This window comes from Malaya genurostris, chromosome 1 (assembly GCF_030247185.1).
Source record: "Malaya genurostris strain Urasoe2022 chromosome 1, Malgen_1.1, whole genome shotgun sequence".
Taxonomy (NCBI): domain Eukaryota; kingdom Metazoa; phylum Arthropoda; class Insecta; order Diptera; family Culicidae; genus Malaya; species Malaya genurostris.
Genome location: NC_080570.1, coordinates 163,011,470 through 163,030,087, shown reverse-complemented (window position 1 = coordinate 163,030,087; position 18,618 = coordinate 163,011,470). Strand labels below are relative to the sequence as shown.

General features: G+C 41.6%; 2 protein-coding genes across 4 annotated transcripts; one reads left to right on the top strand and one right to left on the bottom strand.

Annotated features, from left to right (window-relative positions):
• The first annotated feature begins 963 nt into the window (after positions 1-963).
• LOC131426585 (gamma-tubulin complex component 3) lies at positions 964-4,513 on the top strand. Of its 2 annotated transcripts, XM_058589443.1 has the most exons (5): positions 964-1,009; positions 1,077-1,204; positions 1,548-1,723; positions 1,783-3,825; positions 3,888-4,513. In XM_058589443.1, exons 2-5 carry the CDS (start codon positions 1,120-1,122, stop codon positions 4,236-4,238), a joined length of 2,655 nt encoding a protein of 884 aa, XP_058445426.1. In that variant the 5' UTR covers positions 964-1,009; positions 1,077-1,119; the 3' UTR covers positions 4,239-4,513. The 2 variants fall into 2 exon arrangements, with proteins under 2 accessions (XP_058445426.1, XP_058445425.1); XM_058589442.1 differs by having other exon boundaries at positions 968-1,204.
• Positions 4,514-9,222: 4,709 nt separating this feature from the next.
• LOC131426583 (AP-3 complex subunit delta) lies at positions 9,223-18,525 on the bottom strand. 2 transcript variants are annotated; one of them, XM_058589439.1, is made up of 9 exons: positions 17,673-18,525; positions 17,342-17,611; positions 17,169-17,242; positions 12,246-12,394; positions 11,035-12,176; positions 10,811-10,964; positions 10,603-10,746; positions 10,405-10,534; positions 9,223-10,343 (listed from the first exon to the last, which is right to left on the bottom strand). In XM_058589439.1, the coding sequence occupies exons 1-9, from the start codon at positions 18,132-18,134 to the stop codon at positions 9,788-9,790; spliced, it is 3,081 nt and encodes a 1,026-aa protein (XP_058445422.1). In that variant the 5' UTR covers positions 18,135-18,525; the 3' UTR covers positions 9,223-9,787. The 2 variants fall into 2 exon arrangements, with proteins under 2 accessions (XP_058445422.1, XP_058445420.1); XM_058589437.1 differs by lacking the exon at positions 17,169-17,242 and adding an exon at positions 16,931-17,004 and having other exon boundaries at positions 17,673-18,524.
• Between the last annotated feature and the right edge of the window lie 93 nt (positions 18,526-18,618).

Genomic DNA, 18,618 nt, shown 5'->3' with positions numbered 1-18,618 from the left:
TTCACGGAACTTTTTAACGTCGTATACGTGAGCAATATTCGGCTAAATAAAATTAATAAACCAATCTGGACGTCGACCGAAGTTGATTGATCGTCTGAACTGTGTTTAATGCATTCGTTTCCTGATGAAAACAAACCAATCTCATTTGCATTTGTGGTTGTAAGTGAGCTGTCAGAGAGCCTAATACTATGACCAGAGATGCCAGGTATTTTCATAGGAAATCTGTATTACTCGCTATAAAAAATCTGTATTTATCTGTATTCACTAACAAAATAAATTTCAACAATAAAATGATGTTAAAAAATGTTATTCCAACACATTATGGCTGTAGAATGGTAGATTCGATGAGACCAAGACTTTGCTTCTCGTCACTGCAATCAAAAACTAATAGATTGCTCATACGAAAAAGTTTTTATTTTGCTTCTTGGGAGATTCGTATTAAATTTAGGAAACCCGAATAAAAAATATTGTAGAAAAACAACACAATTTGCTGTTACAAAACCTGGCACAATTTTACTTTGACCATTGAAAAATATTTTAATGTATTGTTATACGCTATTCAATTAATTGTGAACTTGCCTTTAACAATAGAATATATAGGTTGTTAAGTATCGTAACAATTCAATTCATAAAATTTTCTCATACATGTTTTCTTGGAAAACAATCAAATTTACAGTTTGCATATTGTTTGAAACACCACGTGTACAATAAAGTCAATTGTAGAATCGTAGAAACAATATATTGAATCGTTGGAAATGAAAAAAATTTTGTCAAGATATAATAAAATGTATTGTAATCCATATATCGAATTGTGCATCAATTGTTTATGGTGTAAAATCAATGGTTTATTTTTTTACGGGAATCTGTATCAAATCTGTATTCTGTATGCGTATGTAAAAATCTGTACAATACAGATAAATCTGTATAAATGGCATCTCTGACTATGACAGTTCAAGGATCGCTGTCAAAAATATCGAGCTCCGCCGGCAGTAAAACAATGCTTTTAGCGGTAGCTATTCGTAAATTTTATTAGTTCGATTTTTTAACATTATATTAAGTGATTTATTCTTGTATAGTGCTCTTACGTGATCTAGTGGATGATATCCAGTGCCAGAAAAAATGCATTCCCAACGCCAGCAAAACTATACCGAAATCTACGAGCTGCTGCGAAAACTATGCAAAACCTTGGCAGGCGATCGATACGGTAGGTTTGTAACGGCTCACTGTGGCATCACATTGTTCTACTGGTGGACAACATTTAGTGTTATAGTATACGAAATATCGGTTCACTCAATCGACAGTTTACACTTGGACGTTATCTTCATTTGACGAAATTTTTGTGTATCAACATACCGAAAACAGAATGATATTATTTCCTCCGGTTTTCAACTTCCTCCCACTATGCGCCTGATGAAGCGCAGCTCGTTAACAAAAGGAAAACAAGGAAAAAAAACATCACCTGATACCCACTGCCAATCTGTTTTTATTTCCGTCTCGTGTTGAATGTTTCTTGGGACATTCGTTGCTAAAAGTGCATTGTTTTACAGGTTCCCTGCTAAAAGGAGCCACCCAGTTGATAGCCAACACACCGAATTCAATATCCGCCTCCGGTAGCGATGAAAGTTCTATCGTGGCCCGAATTGGTCAACATCTGACTGCGAGCGGTAGAAGTCAGAGCGATAGCGCCTTGTTTCGCGGATTGCACGAACAACTTTGCGCTTATGTGAGTAGGGATATTGCTAGGCGGAAAAATATCGTATTTCAATTGTTTTTCTTTTGTAGACTGACAGCAAACGGAGGGCACAGATTTTGGAATTCTTTCTGTTGCTGGCGGATTCCGACGGTGAAGGGCAAACCAATGGAAGGTTATTGAATCTTAACGTAGATCTGCGCAGTGACATGAGTAGTGGAAGTGTGCCGAATAGAGGTGCCGAGATGAACTTGCGTTCACCGGGGACGGATCTCGAGAGTATCTTTTCCCGGATCGAGCTACGAACACGATCGACGGACAACGGTGTTAGTGGACTGCGTGTGATGCCTTTCAAGGGTGGATCTTCGTCAGTCGTTCCGGATGGAAGAAGTTCAACTGCATCCGGAGAGCTATCGGAGGAAGAGATTCAGTTAGCCTCGAATAATCTGCAGGATCAGTTGATTCAGGATGTGATTTATGCATGCACCGGAATTCAGGGTAAATACCTACGAAAGCACGTTGTCACGGGAGAGTTCAAGTTGGATCATATCAAGGGACGAACGTTGAGCATAAGCGATGCGGGAATGGTGCTGCAGTTGGCCGAAGTAGGCCACTTTCACAACAAGGTACTCAAGTTTACCGATTCAAAGAGCGATTGCTACATGAAAGGTAACTTTGGGCAGGGTTACATTTCGGCCTTGCAACAGGAACTCACGCAGTACTATGGAATGTTGGCAATTTTGCAGGAGGATTTGAACCGCCAGCGGCGCGAAGGACTCAGTTCGGTGGGCGGAGAACGATTGACACTGATGAAATTGCGTCTTTGGTTGGCGGGACCGATGGAACGGTTTCAGTGGTTGGCACAGATATCCGACTCCTGTAAAGACTTGAAGGGAGGTGCCCTGGCAACCGTGATTCATGACTACACTTCGAATGGCCACCCGGAAAATCGTAAATGTGCTCTCGAGCTGCTGAGAGCGGCTTGCGTTCCCCTACAGCATGCTCTCATTCGATGGTTGATTAACGGAGAGATTGTCGATCCGAACTGCGAATTTTTTATCGAGGAAATTTCCGAAGTTGGTTTCGATCAACTGTGGCACCAGAAGTATCGAATCCGGCGAAGCATGCTGCCAGGATTCGTAAGCGATACGATGGCCAAGAGAATTCTGGTGATCGGAAAGAGCATCAATTTTCTACGGGAAGTTTGTCAAGATAAAACTCCCGTGAAAGCAAGGAACGACCTCAAGCAGTGCTTGGAACATGATTTGGACTTCTTGTTTTCTCCTGTTAGTACCTCAAAACTGCATCTGCTGATAGACAGCGTATATTTGAACACATCGAAGCAGGTGCTGGACATTGTTCTCGGACCGCACCGGCTGTTGGATCACTTGCAGGCTTTGCGAAACTATCTGCTTCTCGGGCAGGGTCACTTCACCGATTTACTGATGGAGAATTTGCACAGCGAGCTGGATCGACCGGCCAGTGAAATATTCCAGCACGATCTGTTTTCCATTCTGGCAGCGGCCGTTCGAATATCGTCGGCTGAAAAGGAAGAACCAGAAGTGCTGAACTATCTGGATGTTCATTTTCTCACGCACTACGAGGGAGAATCCGGGTGGGATGTGTTCGGGTTGACCTACAAAGTGTGCGGCCCTTTGTCGACCATACTGGAACCGTCTCTTTGCCGGTATCAGACTTTTTTCAAGCATCTTTGGAACATGAAACACGTTGAATTTATGCTCTGCCGAACGTGGAAACGTCAGATGCTGGACGCCAAATCGCTAAGGCCCCTGCAGAAACACATCGGCCCGATCATTCTACGACTGCAGCTCACCACCTCGCAGATGATTAACTTCATTTGTCAGATGCAGTACTACATTCTGTTTGAGGTGATCGAATGTTCTTGGGTTCAGTTTTTGCCCCGAGTCAACCAGGCGAAGGCACTGGATGATATTCTTGAAGCGCACCATCAGTTCTTGGAAGAGATTCGAATTGGAATATTCCTGGATGACACTTCACAGCACATCGTTAACACGCTGGATCACGTTTTTCACACCGTACGCAAGCTCGAGGGTTGGCAAGAGCGCTTCTATCGGTTGTGTTTCACCGAACATGAGGCGAGAAAGACTTTTCAGGTGAGATTGTTAATTCATCGAATTCGTTTCCCATCTGAGTTTTTGTTTTCCTCTCTGATCAGGATCAAATTAAATCCAGTGAACAGAAAGGCAAGTACGGGATCACCACGGAGCAGATGCTGGAACGAGACGAACAGGCGAAAACATTCGAACAGCATCTGTCCACGCACCAGACGCTGCTGCAGGAGATTGGAAACGAGTACGAGAACTTCGTCGGACAGTTTCTCTATCAGCTAGCGATTTCGACTAGCGAAACGCTTCGTCAGCTCGGTATGCGGTTGGATTATAACGAATGCTACAAACATCGCGATCGGAGATTGAGCGTTCCGCTTACCTTCCAACACATGCGGATGAGTATGGCGGCCAACAGTTTCCGTTCGAAAAAGGTTGCCTCCAGCTCGATGCTCTACTGACAGCCGCAGGTCGATACTCGAAGGGATCGAACAGTTGACCGCTGTCAAACCGGACCGATCAAGACGGTGCACGCATGGAAGGTACTTGCACTGAGCTCTCGAACCATTAACTACTACAACTGTTGCAATCTAATGTGAAAGGACGGTTTTAAGGGAAATGTTGCCAACTTCGTTTCGAAGAACACAAAATCGGTAGCGATAATCGATAGGATAGTTTGTTACAATGTTACAATAAATCAACGTTTATAAACTAACTGTATATTTAACCATTCGAATTACGGTGTTTTACTTGTTGCTTCAGTTGTGTGAAATGGTATCCAGAGTCGTCTTAGTAGGTTTCCTTGTCGGTGGCGTAACTAAAGGCCCTTAAAACCAGAAAATGTTGTTCGTTCATAGCAAGTGTGACCGGAATGGTTAAAAAATCAATTCTTAAATCGATTTAACAGATCGGCTGAAAAGTTCGTATCGTTTCTATGAGAGGGCGCCACTAGAATTAAATCCATACCATTTTCAGTTAGTACTAACATTCAAAAGATACGTGTATAAATTTGACAGCTGTCTGATTATTAGTTTGTGAGATATTGCATTTTGACTGAAGCTACTTATGTTATTGTGAAAAAAATGGAAAAAAAGGAATTTCGTGTGTTGATGAAACACTACTTTTTGATGAAAAAAAGTGCCGCCGATACCAAAAAATGGCTTGATGAGTGTTATCCAGACTCTGCACCGGGCGAAGCAACAATTCGTAAGTGGTTTGCAAAATTTCGTACTGGTCATATGAGCACCGAAGACGATGAACGCAGTGAACGTCCAAAAGAGGCTGTTACCGATGAAAACGTGAAAAAAATCCACAAAATGATTTTCAATGACCGTAAAGTGAAGTTGATCGAGATAGCTGACACCCTAAAGATATCGAAGGAACGTGTTGGACATATTATTCACGAATATTTGGATATGAGAAAGCTTTGTGCAAAATGGGTTCCGCGTGGGCTCACAATCGATCAAAAACAACAACGAATTGATGATTCTGAGCAGTGTTTGGAGCTGTTATATCGAAATAAAACCGATTTTTTTCGTCGATATATAACAATGGACGAAACATGGTTCCATCACTTAACTCCGGAGTCCAATCGACAGTCAGTTGAGTGGAGTGCACGCGATGAACCGAACCCAAAGCGTGGAAAGACTCAACAATCGGCCGGTAAGGTTATGGCGTCTGTATTTTGGGATTCGCATGATATAATTTTCATCGACTACCTTGAAAAGGGAAAAACCATCAACAGTGACTATTATATAGCGTTATTAGAGTGTTTGAAGGACGAAATTTAAAAAAAACGGCCTCATTTGAAGAAGAAAAAAGTTTTGTTTCATCAAGACAATGCACCGTGTCACAAGTCGATGAAAACCATGCTGAAATTGAACTAATTGGGCTTCGAATTGCTCCCTCATCCACCGTATTCTCCAGATTTGGCCCCCAGTGACTTTTTTCTGTTCTCAGACCTCAAGAGAATGCTCGCTGGTAAAAACATTAAAAGCAATGAAGAGGTAATCGCTGAAACTGAGGCCTATTTTGAGGCAAAGGACGAATCGTACTACAAAAATGGTATCGAAAAGTTGGAAGATCGCTATAATCGCTGTATCGCCTCTGATGGCAATTATGTTGAATAATAAAAACGAATTTTGGCAAAAAAAATGTGTGTTTCTATTAAACGATACGAACTTTTCAGCCGAACTGTTACTTGGCGGTCAAATTTTTATAAGTGTTAGGTGTTACGAAGTCGTATGTTCTAGCCCCGACCTGGAAGGATTCGTAGTATCAGTAGAATCGTAGCACTAGCCATGCAATGGTTCTGTACACTCTGAATCGGCTGCGAAGTCTGTTGAAGCAGAAGGTCAAATTCCACTGCAGGAATGTAATACCAAGGCTTTGCTTTTGTGTTACGAAGTGTGTGAAGTGAAGTTATCCTGAATTGATGGTTCAATGCACGAATTTAAATTGTTATCTCGGATCCCAGAAACGTTTGACTTATGTGATAGCTGAAATTCTCCATTTTGTTTCGTGATACAACATGTTTACATTCTTGTTTACATTCAGTAAAATGACGGTCGAATCACGATGATTTGACCAGACAATTTACTATGGATCGAAAGGTTGGGAGTGGTACAAATCGTAAAGTGTGCTCTTGACAGATGGACAAGGTAGTAGCCATTATTGAAAAAAATCCCAATCTTTCTGTGCATCATCTGTAGCTCGAAAATTTGGGAAGTCAAAATCGTGTGAAATGTGAAGCAGAGGAAAGGACTGCAGGTGTACAATGCTAAAAAGGTGCTCAACCGAGATAACTAGAAAAAAAAAATCATCACCAAAAGTCGGGCTAAGGCTGTGAACCATTTCGTGGTTAATTTTAACTTTTGGTTGAAATCTGACACTCGAGCGGTTATTTTGATGTTGCCAAAAATAACCCTGCTCGAGAGTATGGTTATTTTTGACAGATCGATGGTTATTTTCCGACGCTGACAAAAATCTTGCAAAGAATTCTAATATCAATTATTTAGTTAAAATTATTTCCAGTGCAAAATAAACTCAAATAACTTTTCATTCGTCAAACTTTGAAATGGGTTTGAAAGTTTTAGTTAAATTTAACTGCACGACACAAAATAACCGCTCAAGTGTCAGATTTCAACCAAAAGCTAAAATTAACCGCGAGTAGCTTCACATGAAGCAAACTTATGCCGTTTTTCATTGAAAAACACTGGTGGCTTGGATTGCTCTGGTTTTGCACCTTCGAACGGAAATGCAACATTCTGAAGGTATTTCATTGCCATCTCTGCTCGAAAGTGCAAACCCAGAGCAATCCACGCCACCAGTGTTTTTCAAAGGTTGGTAAACGACTGGACAATGCGCAATTCAGTCCCCAATGTGGTTTTTAGCCTCTTGTCCAATAAGGGGCGATAAGCTCGACTGTTGCAATTACCGCGCAATCACATCGCTCAACGCCGCCTACAAGGTACTCTCCCAAATCCTTTGCCGTCGTCTATCACCAATAGCTAAGAAATTCGTAGGCCGTACCAAGCGGGATTTACTGGAGCCCGCGCCACTACGGATCACATAATCACATATTTGCGATAAGACAAGTACTCCAGAAGTGTCGTGAATACAACGTACCCACGCATCACCTGTTCATTGACTTCAAAGCGGCATACGACACAATCGATCGAGAACAGCTATGGCAGATCATGCACGAATACGGTGTCCCGGATAAACTGACGCGATTGGTCAAAGTAACGATGGATAGAGTGATGTGCTACGTCTGAGTATCTGGGACGCTCTCGAGTCCCTTCGAATCTCGGAGAGGGCTACAACAAGGTGATGGACTCGTTTGTATCTTGTTCAACATTGCCTTGGAAGGTGTGATTCGAAGAGCGAGGATCGACACGAGTGGCACGATCTTCCGAAAGTCCGTACAACTTTTTGGCTTCGCTGACGATATTGATATTATAACACGTAACCTTGACAAGATGACGGAAATCTACATCGGGCTGAAAGCTGAAGCTAGGCGTATCGGACTGGCGATAAATGCGTCGAAAACCAAATACATGAGAGGAAGAGGCTCTAGAGAAGAAAAACTACGCCTCCCACCACGAATATTGACAGACGGTGACGATATCGAGGTGGTTGACGAGTTCGTGTATTTGAGCTCACTGGTGACCGCCGATAATGACACCAGCAGAGAAATTCATAGACGTATTTTGGCCGGGAATTGTGCGTACTTTGGACTCAGAAAAACCCTCCGATCGAGGAAAGTACGCCACCGCACGAAATTGACCGTCTACAAAACGCTCATAAGACCGGTTGTTCTTCGCGCCCTCAGTGTTTCCGAAAGAAAGGTACTGAGGACCATCTATGGCGGAGTGCAGATGGTAGACGGAACGTGGAGACGGCGTATTAATCACGAATTGCAACAGCTGCTAGGAGAACCACCCATCGTACGGACAGCTAAAATCGGACGTCTACGATGGGCTGGGCATGTCATAAGGATGTCGAACGACAGCCCAGTGAAAATGGTTCTTGAACCTAGTCCGACTGGTCCAAGAAGAAGAGAAGCGCAGCGAGCAAGGTGGATCGATCAAGTGGAGGGTGATCTCAGAAGCGTCCGTGCCTTGAGTGGCTGGCGACGAGCAGCCATGGACCGAGTTATGTGGAGATGTATTCTCGATACAGCAAAGGACACCCCAGGCCTGTAGCTGTTAGGTAAGGTAAGTGTTTTTCAATGAAAAACACCATTAGAATGCAACGTCGATTACATGACTGCCCTCGTTTGATTCATAACTTTTGCGGGCATTTTGCGCAACATTGCCAGTATAGCGGGCTCTATCAAAATCCGATATGCTGGAATCGGCTTACTGAAATTGTGTTTATCTGTCAAAATCGACTGAAAAATCTCGGTTGTGTTTTTTTAAATGGCCGTATTAGCAAGTGACAGTTTTTGTTTTTCTTCACTTTCGATTATTGTGACGTGATTAAAAAGATTTTCTTGATTTTTACAATTCTGTTTGAAAGTGGAAAGTTGAGTGATAAACGTGAAAATCGCCTGGTAATTAATAGAAGAGAAAGTAAACAAAGAGAAACTGTCAATTGCTCCTACGGCCTTTTTGAACCTCAACCGAAAAGTTGTTTAATGTTGAAACAAGATACGGTCAGATGGCGCACCCTGTATATTATCAAACCATTTTCAATGATAGCATTGCTGACGAATCGCCATATAAAATTGATAACCGGGGACGCGGACAAATTGAGCTCGTCACCGTCTTACCTGCATCACGAGCAGATTACAGCATGTTTGGAGGTTGTCGAGAAAAAGGATGATGCGCAGTAGAGAAGTTGCAAATACTTGTTGAATACAGTCTTTTCCGCGAAACTCAGGATGTAGTCTAGAAAATTTTTCTTTTATGTCTACTAAATAAAAAGGTTTCTACAACCGCGTATAAGATAAATTATATATATTCTGATGATTTTTCCATTATAATAATAGTAATAATAATATATAATGCTCATTTGCTTGTAATTACTGATTAATTAACAGTTATCTCCTAGAAGTAAGTTGCATTTTGTTTTCCTATTTCGCAGATCGTTTCCCATTACGTCTCGCCAATCATAAAACCGAAGTCAGAAGCGTTAGAAAAATTTGGCTTCGACTGCTAGGTATTTATTACATTTTCACTACAGACGTCCCTGCAGGACAAATTGCGCAAGCCAACTATAAACGGTCACTGGTTGTCGGTAAAATCGGATGGTCAGCCTTTTCAACAGTAGCTTGTGGTTCTATTAACTCTTAATTTGTTTTGTTATCATCATCATCATCTACATACAGAGTGGGAGGTTAGAGTCTAGAGAGTAGAAAACTTCCGGAAATCTCATTCAGCGGAAACGGAGCAAATCGTGAGCTGATATTCATAGTGATAATGAGTACTTTGACATTAGGTATAGGATTACGGATAGCGGACACAGCAGGCTTTCCGGTTTCTTCAGTGCTGGCGAATAGGATCTATTAAATAATCTCTTTGCTAGGCGTCGAGATGCCTAGTGCCTCTTCGTAGCCGCTCATTTGTTTCTCGCGTTTAGAAGATTTATCCTTCTTGGACTTTTTCTTTCTGTGATGAACCTTTTCCGTCATTTGTTCCATGGCTGCGGCATCCTCTCCGTTGGCACTCTGCACTTGCGAATGTTTTTTCTTCTTTTTGCTGGATTGTTTTTCGCTCGACGGCTGTCCCAAATCTAGCCCAAGCGAATCCACTAGGTTCGGCTGTCTGGCTTCCCGTGAGGATCCCAAAGACGAGTGTGAGGATGTTTTGCCTAATTTATCGTTGTGGCTACCGGGTTCAGTCGGCCCTTCATTCTCTGTCGTTCGTCGTCCGTGACGACGCCGATGTTTATGTTCCTTGTCCTTTCGTTTTTCCTTTCGACTGGCGTCGTCGTTCGTCGTATCCAGGTTAGCTTTGGATTTTCCTGGTGGAACGTCAACAATGGAGGAACCACCCGGTTCCGACAACAGGAGGGCAGTCGATTTGGGAGGTGGGCGCTTTGGACGATCGACTTCAACAAGGCTAGTAAAATAACAATTGTTTAACATTTAAACACGCCATACAACCAGAATAATATACTCACACATCCAGATTGATGTCTAGCGCACGGTGTGGATCATCCGGATCTTCGTTCGTCTTGTCCTCGTTGTCGGACATGATTGCACCCTCCGGAAGTTCGACTACCGTGTTGACAACATGCAACGGTTTGGGTTCTGGAGAAGAAAGAAAAATGCTAGAACTTTTTTTTTCCTGTCAAATTTCCATCCACAGAACCACTCACCATCACTTTCCGAATCACTTTCGCTGTAGTTTGGCTTGCTACTTTTCTTATGACGCTTGGATTTTTTCCGCCCCTTCTTACTCTTCCCTTCCGATTTGGCCGTTTTGGATTGTTCTAGCAAATACTTGTCCGATCGCTTAGTGGCTGTAAAATAGAATGAAAAGGGATTGAGTAAAATCCGGAAAAAATCCCCCGCGGGAAATTTTACAATGTATCTTGAGAGGAACTTCCAGAGCGATTTCGGCAATCGGAATATCCTCCAACGGCTCGGTTGCATTCTGGTAGTCACCCGAATCGATCTTCTTCACCGGCTTCAAATAGTTAGGGTTGTTCGTCTGTTCCAGGAGCCGGGCTTCGCGAATCTAGGAGAACAACATCATCAAGTAAGTTTGGAAATTTGTCGAGCAAAAAAAAAATCAGCACAGATCATACCCTATCCAGTTCTTCTTGACTGTGTTCGATTTTCCTGTAATTTTTATGATCACCATTTGGTTCATCTGGCTCATCATCGTTCTGGCCGAACAGTGTGAACTTTTCGTCGTCACTCGACTCGCTGCTAACCTGCGGTGGCGTGTTGATCCACGCGTCCAGATCCAACCCGTCCGGCAGTGGAACCTTGCGCTGCGCTTTCGGTGCTACCGGGTTCAAATCACCCACAAACAGTTCGCGAATCTCCCCAATTAACTCCGCTACCTCCGCCGGAATCGATGATGATTTGCCGAGAACTGCTGCCTCATCTACCGCCGTATCGATATCGGTGAGAATTTCCGAATTTCCACCATCCAGTCGATCTTTGAGCATCTGAACAATCACGAAGGCAGAGCTGGCCCGTTCCTGTACTTCGATATCACCAGAACTCAAATAAACGGGAAGACCATCGAGCAACATGTCGCAATACTTTCGGATGTTCGGTAGGTTGTCTTCTTCCAAACAATCATGCACCAAATTTGCGAATAGCTTTATCACGTTCTGTACGTAAACGGCTTGAATATGGCCGGGCAACTGACGGGGTAACAACAGCGTACCGAGTGTTTGTTCCGGATTGTCCAGGTGACTGCCGAACTCTCCGACGATCCAAGCTGCCGCGTACAACACCTCGTGCATGGTGCTACTTTGGGAAGTGACCGGATAGCTAGCCAGCAGACTGGACATTTCGTTGACCGCAAAGGTTCGAACGGCTTGGACACGGATCGCCACGTCTAGCAGTTGGGTAGCGATCACCTTGCCGTGTTTCGATCCGGATTCCAGCTGAATCAACTCAACCAGCACCGTCAGATACCACTCGAAATTGGTCACGTACTGGTACGAACCCTGCGAACAGATCTCGATCACCTTGAACAGTAGCTCGTCGCGGTACGCGGAACCCTCGGCTCGTTCCATGTGTCCCAACAACCGCCGCACGATCTCCATCAGGTTCTTCTTCGAAACCATACCGTACAGCAGATCCAGCGCACGCAATCGAATCGATTCGTCCTTATCATCCAGACAGGCCAGGATCAGATCTTTATGGGTTTGAACGCTTTTCGGGTGCGTCTTCAGAATCTTGGACATCGCCAGCAAACCGAGGTACTTCACTGCAATCAAATGGAAGTGCAAAAAAGGTTGGTAATTCAAAGAAAAGCTGACAACAAATGAAAACTTACGGTTCTGGTCCGAATCTTCAATCAGGATGCGCAGTTTCTGAACGCACAGTTGGATGGAAGCACTGTGATTCGGCATGCCGCTGCTAATGCTAATCAGAACCGCGATCACCGTGTTGATGCATTCGTACAGCAGGCTCATTGCCGAGGTGCTATTTTTTTGGTTGGTTGGGTAAGGTAACAAAATCGTTTTAAAAAATAGGCTTTGTTAGGGAACTGTGCATAATTCCGTGGCTTGTTGGCTATCTTAGCTCTAAATTCTAGTGATTTACATATTAATCTAAAAATCTATGTTTATGCTTTACTATACTGTTCCTACTCGCATATCAGTCCCATATCGAGTTTCGTCATTTTTTAGTTGAGCTCTACCCGATCAACAGAGCATAACAGGATTCTATCAAAATTATATATGATCTTAATATTTATATCTCATTATGTTATAAATATGATTCCAATTCTGAAGCAAACTTTCAGATTTTTTTAAAATTATAGCAAGTCCAGATATTATATTAAGGGCGTTATATTTCAGATAAAACTATACTAGAGATTTGAGAAAAAAGAGCTCAAGCACTTTTGTCGATCATTTTTTTGACTTTCAATCCGAAAAATGCTACACTTCAATAAAGAGCAGTAACAAACATATTTTCCAATTTCACATTCCTGAAGATGCTTTTGAAAACAATAATTTGATATTTGATTTCGAAATGACGGCCTAAATTTTAAATTTGAGAACGTTCCTAAGTATTTCCTACTTAAATTGTGTAAAGTTTTTATTCAAATATTAATTTTAAATTGAAAATAAATATTCTTCAAGATGATTTTTCGCTTTTTCTCTTACGTACAAAGAAAGGTAAGGCAAAAGCTTTAAAACTCGACTAATAAATATTGAAAAAAGTGGATTATTGGTGACCGATTTTTGTTTCCGAAATCACAGAGTGATAAGTGTCAAAAATTTCAAAACGTCTTCAAAAATGACGCAGCAATAAACGAAAAACAAATTCTAAACTGCACTCAAAACCAAAATTCAAACTCAGTCCCTATTCCCTCCCTAAATCAAAAACAGATATATTATTTAGAAGGTCTCAGACATGTGTTACACAAATAACAAGACAGTAAACGTAATGAAATGTAATGCAATATCAGTTCCAATGGAAAAGTTTAAAGTTTAACACCCGTAACAGGCACACCGAGAATTAGGTACATGAGCAATCTCCAGTAAAATTATTTTACAATCTTTGGGCCCCTCCCGAAAAGAAATCCTGGGTACGGGCCTTAATCATGAATCAGACAAAAACGATTTATCGCACCATAATACCTTCGATTTGAAAAGTTCAATCTATCCATATCTGATAAATTTATGATAGCCTCATTTCGTAGTACTTTGATTACTTCTAATTTGGAACCATGAGCTGGGATTCGAAATTTGCAATGTAGAGTTTAAAGCAACCAACCCACATTATGAGAATTTCCATTTGAATCATTTTTCTGTGAGTCAATCTAGATAGATATCCAACAATCAACCCGGAATGAAAGTTTAATTTGGATGGTTTTTGAACATTACTTGCTAGGCTTCTGGCAGCGGATATCGCAAACTAATGTGACTAAGTTCATTATCTTTTGCTAACATTTTCAGTTGTATGACATAATTACACATAATTCAAAACTAAAGTTTTCTGAAATATTTGGTATCAACGAGTATCAAAGAAGAAACACAACTATAGGGAGTATTATACAAAATCAGCCTTTCTAATGGCTTCAAATGTTATCTAATAAACTATAAAGGTTTGCTTTTGCAAATCGGAGATAAAAATCATTAATTTTGTGCAAATCTAGAATAATTTGATTATCTTTGTATATTTTTAGCAGTTCGAAATTCGAGTGCGAATAAAGCCAGTGTTTATTAAAGACTGTCCTAGAAAGTATATGCGCAACCAAAAACCGCTGCCATTTCGCAATGGTTCAGAATTTGTCAATTTTTATGGCAGCGTCCTGTTGTTTACACTCTTCTCTAACCATTTGTGCAGTTGTTTATTCGTTTTCATTAGTTTGTTTCGAAATGCGTGGACTTTCAGTAGAACAACGTCGAAAAATTGTGTACAAATGGTGCACAGAACGCACAGACTGTCACTGAGAAAGATAGCAAAAATCGAGCAAAATAATGAGGATTCAGTTCGGGATGTGGCCAAAAAAGTGGGCACTTCTTCGTGCTAAAGAACGTTTGAATCTTCGAAACCTATAAGAAGCAGAAACAACCAAAACGTAGTCCGAAACAAGAAGCATCGATCAGGCCGAGGGTTCGAAAGCTGTACAATACGATTCTTGCTGGAAATTTTAACTGCATAATCATGGACAACGAAACCTACGTTAAACTCGATTACAAATCCTTGCCTGGACCACAATATTATACGGTGCGAGAAGGGCAAGTGTTAAACCAGTCCGAGACATCGATTGAAGTCGAAAAATTTGGTAAGAAAGCTATGGTCTGGCAAGCAATTTGTAGCTGCGGTAAAATTTCGAAACCCTTCATCACCACTGCTTCAATGAACAGCGAAATATACATCAAGGAATGTTTACAAAAACGACTTCTATCCATGATTCGAAGCCACAAGGGTTCTGTTGCCTTCTGGACAGATCTTTCTTCTAGACACTACTCGAAATCAACGGTCGTCCCAAAAGACATGAATCCACCAAATTGCCCACAACTTCGACCTATTAAGGAATTTTGGGCATTAACGAAGGTACATCTTAGGAAACATGTCTCGGCAGCCGAAACCATTCAACAGTTCGAAAAAGATTGGAAAAAAGTGTCAAAACTTGTCGCCAAGAAGTCTGTACGGAATTTAATGAGGAACGTTCGCAAGTCTACAATGGGTAAGTAGCAAATGTTGAGAGTAATATTCTGTTGTTGTAGTCTAATACTATCAGTATATCGAATAAAATTTGAATATCTAACACTTGTGAATTATTTACAGCGTAATCAAAGTGCGTCCATACTTTCTGGGACAGTCTTTAGAGTTGTTTAGGAGTTACATCGGTAATCAGTCGACCACAACAATTATCACACTCAGTATTCACATCTCTCGCTTATGAATCGAATGAGTAGTGCATAGCTCATGACAAATATTTAAATATAACTAAAAATTAACTCATTTATAAGAGCATTTTAGTTATAAGTTGAATGACTTAATTGGCCGTCTTAAACAACATGCACAAGTATGTCTCCCTCATATTATTCAATTTAAAAAAAAATGATTGTTTTAAACCATCCATATTTAGTGTCTGTTCTACTAGCGAAAAAACCGTGTCGTAAGCCAACTGTACTCAATCACTGAAAATATTCTATATTTCTATGTCTCGATTTTGCACGATACGCTTTGTGTGATGATTTGTTCAATTCATGCGGTTGAATTTTCCTGCCTTAATTTGGCACTAAATTTCACCTTAATGCTCGTTCATACCAACAATAAAAAAAAACTTTGAGTTAGCTTTGTCTCATACTGCTGAACATTTTATCATAAATTGCTGAACATATTCCCGATGATATGGAGACTTTTGTGACAAAGTCTACATGTCCAGAAAGTTCCATTAAAATTTGTGAGGGTGCTGAAAACTTTTGTTCGAATTCGTCACATGACTGATTTTTCATAAATAAAATACATCTAGATTCCCCAGTGTAATAGTAATAAAGTTAAGCGACCCGTGACACCGAAAGCGCCGTTTGGTGAAAAATCGATGCGTAAATACTCCCGCCTGCGCATTTAACACAATCACAGTAGCTAATGGAAAAAAAGCACACGCGTTTCTCACTAGAAGCGCTGTCATTGTCTCCGTGTAGTAGAAAATCATGGTTTACTTGATTTATGATGACATGTTGGCTGTGCTACAGCTCTGGTAGACAGTTGCCATTTTTGCTACACCGTTTCGTTATTGTCTGTACCATTCCACAAACTTCCTGCGACACTGCCATATCAAAGCTAAGAAGGCTGATAACTCATTCACTCGCTTACGGAGAATATTCTTAACCTCCAATCGTAAGTCTGTTTTCGCCATCTAGGTCATTGCCGATCGTTTGATTCGTATTCTTCTTTTCCGGGTTGCTTTTTCTAATTTGAAATTTTTTTTATCACGGTTTATTGACGTCAGATTACCATGACCGAACGCACATTTTTAATTAAAAAAAGGTTGTTTTATTGCTGGATCTCGCTGATATCTTCTTCCTTTGGGGTAGACGTACTCTCATTGTAGAGCCATTCGAGGGCCACCCGGTCATTTTTTTTGGTTGATATCTGGAACCCCACATAACTGACATTTGCGGCTGGTATTTAATTTTGCCTACAATATCGTTATGAAGCCGTACTCTCACATCGCACTGCCGCCGCGTACATTTGGCATTTATGTGATCCGACCATTTCTTCATCAATCTTCCATATTTTGTCATAATCTCACAACTGTTCCACCTTCATGGTCGCCTTTTCGCCTGTTCCACGGTTGCGAGTAATGTTCTTATTTCCCAGTCTAACGGTACCTCAAATACAGAAAGCTTTCAAAGCAATAACAAATTATAAATAGCGATCTAAGCATTCTATCTAACGATTCTATTAATCCTATCATCCCTGTCACACAATTCTACTAATAAATAAAGAGAAGAAAAAAAACTAGCAATAGCAAAATTAAAGCGCATTACTTGCCTATGAATTAAATTGGTCAACGGTTCAATGAGCTTTTTGCCTAATCGAGGTTCTAGCGGAGTTAAAGCACCAAACTGTAATGGAAGAGAGAAACAGAATAGTAGAAAGCAAAAAAAAACTGTATCCAAATATAACAAATTATTGAATTTCGAAATACGACTATAAAACGACACGCCGCGAGCGATAAGTTAAACTGATTTGAGAAAATAGGGAAAGTCTGCTGGGGAGAAAAAAAAACCTTGAAATCAGCTCAATCAAAGGATGCGTCAATTTCCTACCGAGGGCCGGTTCGATAGCCGTCAGGCTGGCAAACTTCCCGAAGAGTTGAATTTGAATCGCGAAAGTAAAAAAAATAATTTGAATAAAAAATCCAAAACAGATACCGTCAACGGGTCAAGGGGTCAGACTCACCAGTTTAATAATTTTTATCAGCATCCAATTGTTGGTGCTGGTGGTCATCAGCTTGAAGAAGATCGGTGCCAGTGAGAGATAATTTTTCGGATTTTTTCGGGCTAACTCGCAGATGACGTTAACCGCCGCGGATTGCACCCCCGGGTCCGGATCTTCCAGTTTTTCCTTCAGCTTCGGAAAGGCAGGTCGCAGTGCTTCCGGATATCGCAGAAACACCTTATACATCATCAGGACGGCTTTCATCCGAAGATATGGTCGGGTGGAACTCATCTAAAAACGAAATACCATTAGACCGGGGGGAGAGAAAAAGGTGACTGTACTCATAAGCTACCAAAGTCATGATGTCATTTGCCAGATCTCGGGACAAATCCGTTGAAATGAAACAACTTAGCCCGGAGAGAGTCACTCCGGCATCGTACTGATTGGTCGAACTTAGATCCTTTCGAACCATATTGGTCGTCAGCATCAGCAGTTCGCTATCCGGATGGAAGCACTGGCTGGCAGCTAAATATCCGATCCGCTTGCAGGTGAATCGATTGGAACTCATTACCTCGATGATGTTAAAACCTGCCCAACTAATGTCGTATCCGCCCATCTGAAGGTAGGTTAGCTTAGCGACGGCATTGGCTTTTACGTTGATGTTATCCTGTCGCAGTTCCTGTTTAATCTCCTCCATGCACTGGGCAATATACTTTGCTTCGTTGTCCTTGTTGTTCCGAATTCCTCGCACCAAATCCGTGAGATTCTTATCGAACATTCGTTCGAAGTTGCCCTTTACCTTTCGGAGTGCCATTATCCAGCCGTACGGTTCGCTCTGAACAGCCGATTCCTACGAATTTACTGGTTTCTCAATCCGACGATTTCGTTTTCCTACTCTTCTTCTTCTTCTTCTTGCTCTTCCAATCGAGCCTTTCTTTTTTCGCTTTTTTCACTCATCAGCACGCAAAGTGAAAGAATGACGATGCAGCAAGTTTATTTATCGCTGCAACATGCTGCTCCTTCGGCACGTTTGGTCAATATTCACGGTACCGGAGGATTCTGCGCTAGTTGACCACTTTTTTCCCGTAGACACCAGCTTGAACTTTCGCGATAAACACGGCGGTAGCGAAAAAAAAAGTTAACTCTCTGCTATTCTGCTTCGCGGATGGAACGAAACGAAGTAGCTGATGTGTCAAAAAAAAAGTCAGACATCCCGCACTGTCTGTTCGAACAACTCTTACACCACTGGGCATGCGATTTACGAATCGCGCCGATCACATTGTTGACAAACGTTGCCG

Excerpts from the sequence above, each read along its gene's own strand:
- LOC131426585 (XM_058589443.1), top strand. The coding sequence starts at position 1,120 with ATGCATTCCCAACGCCAGCAAAACTATACCGAAATCTACGAGCTGCTG. Across the intron at positions 1,724-1,782 it reads ACGAACAACTTTGCGCTTAT|ACTGACAGCAAACGGAGGGC; the intron begins GTGAGTAGGGAT and ends TTTCTTTTGTAG. Across the intron at positions 3,826-3,887 it reads AGGCGAGAAAGACTTTTCAG|GATCAAATTAAATCCAGTGA; the intron begins GTGAGATTGTTA and ends CTCTCTGATCAG.
- LOC131426583 (XM_058589439.1), bottom strand. The coding sequence starts at position 18,134 with ATGGCACTCCGAAAGGTAAAGGGCAACTTCGAACGAATGTTCGATAAG. Across the intron at positions 12,177-12,245 it reads TGAAGATTCGGACCAGAACC|TGAAGTACCTCGGTTTGCTG; the intron begins GTAAGTTTTCAT and ends ATTTGATTGCAG. Across the intron at positions 10,747-10,810 it reads AGTTCCTCTCAAGATACATT|CCACTAAGCGATCGGACAAG; the intron begins GTAAAATTTCCC and ends TCTATTTTACAG.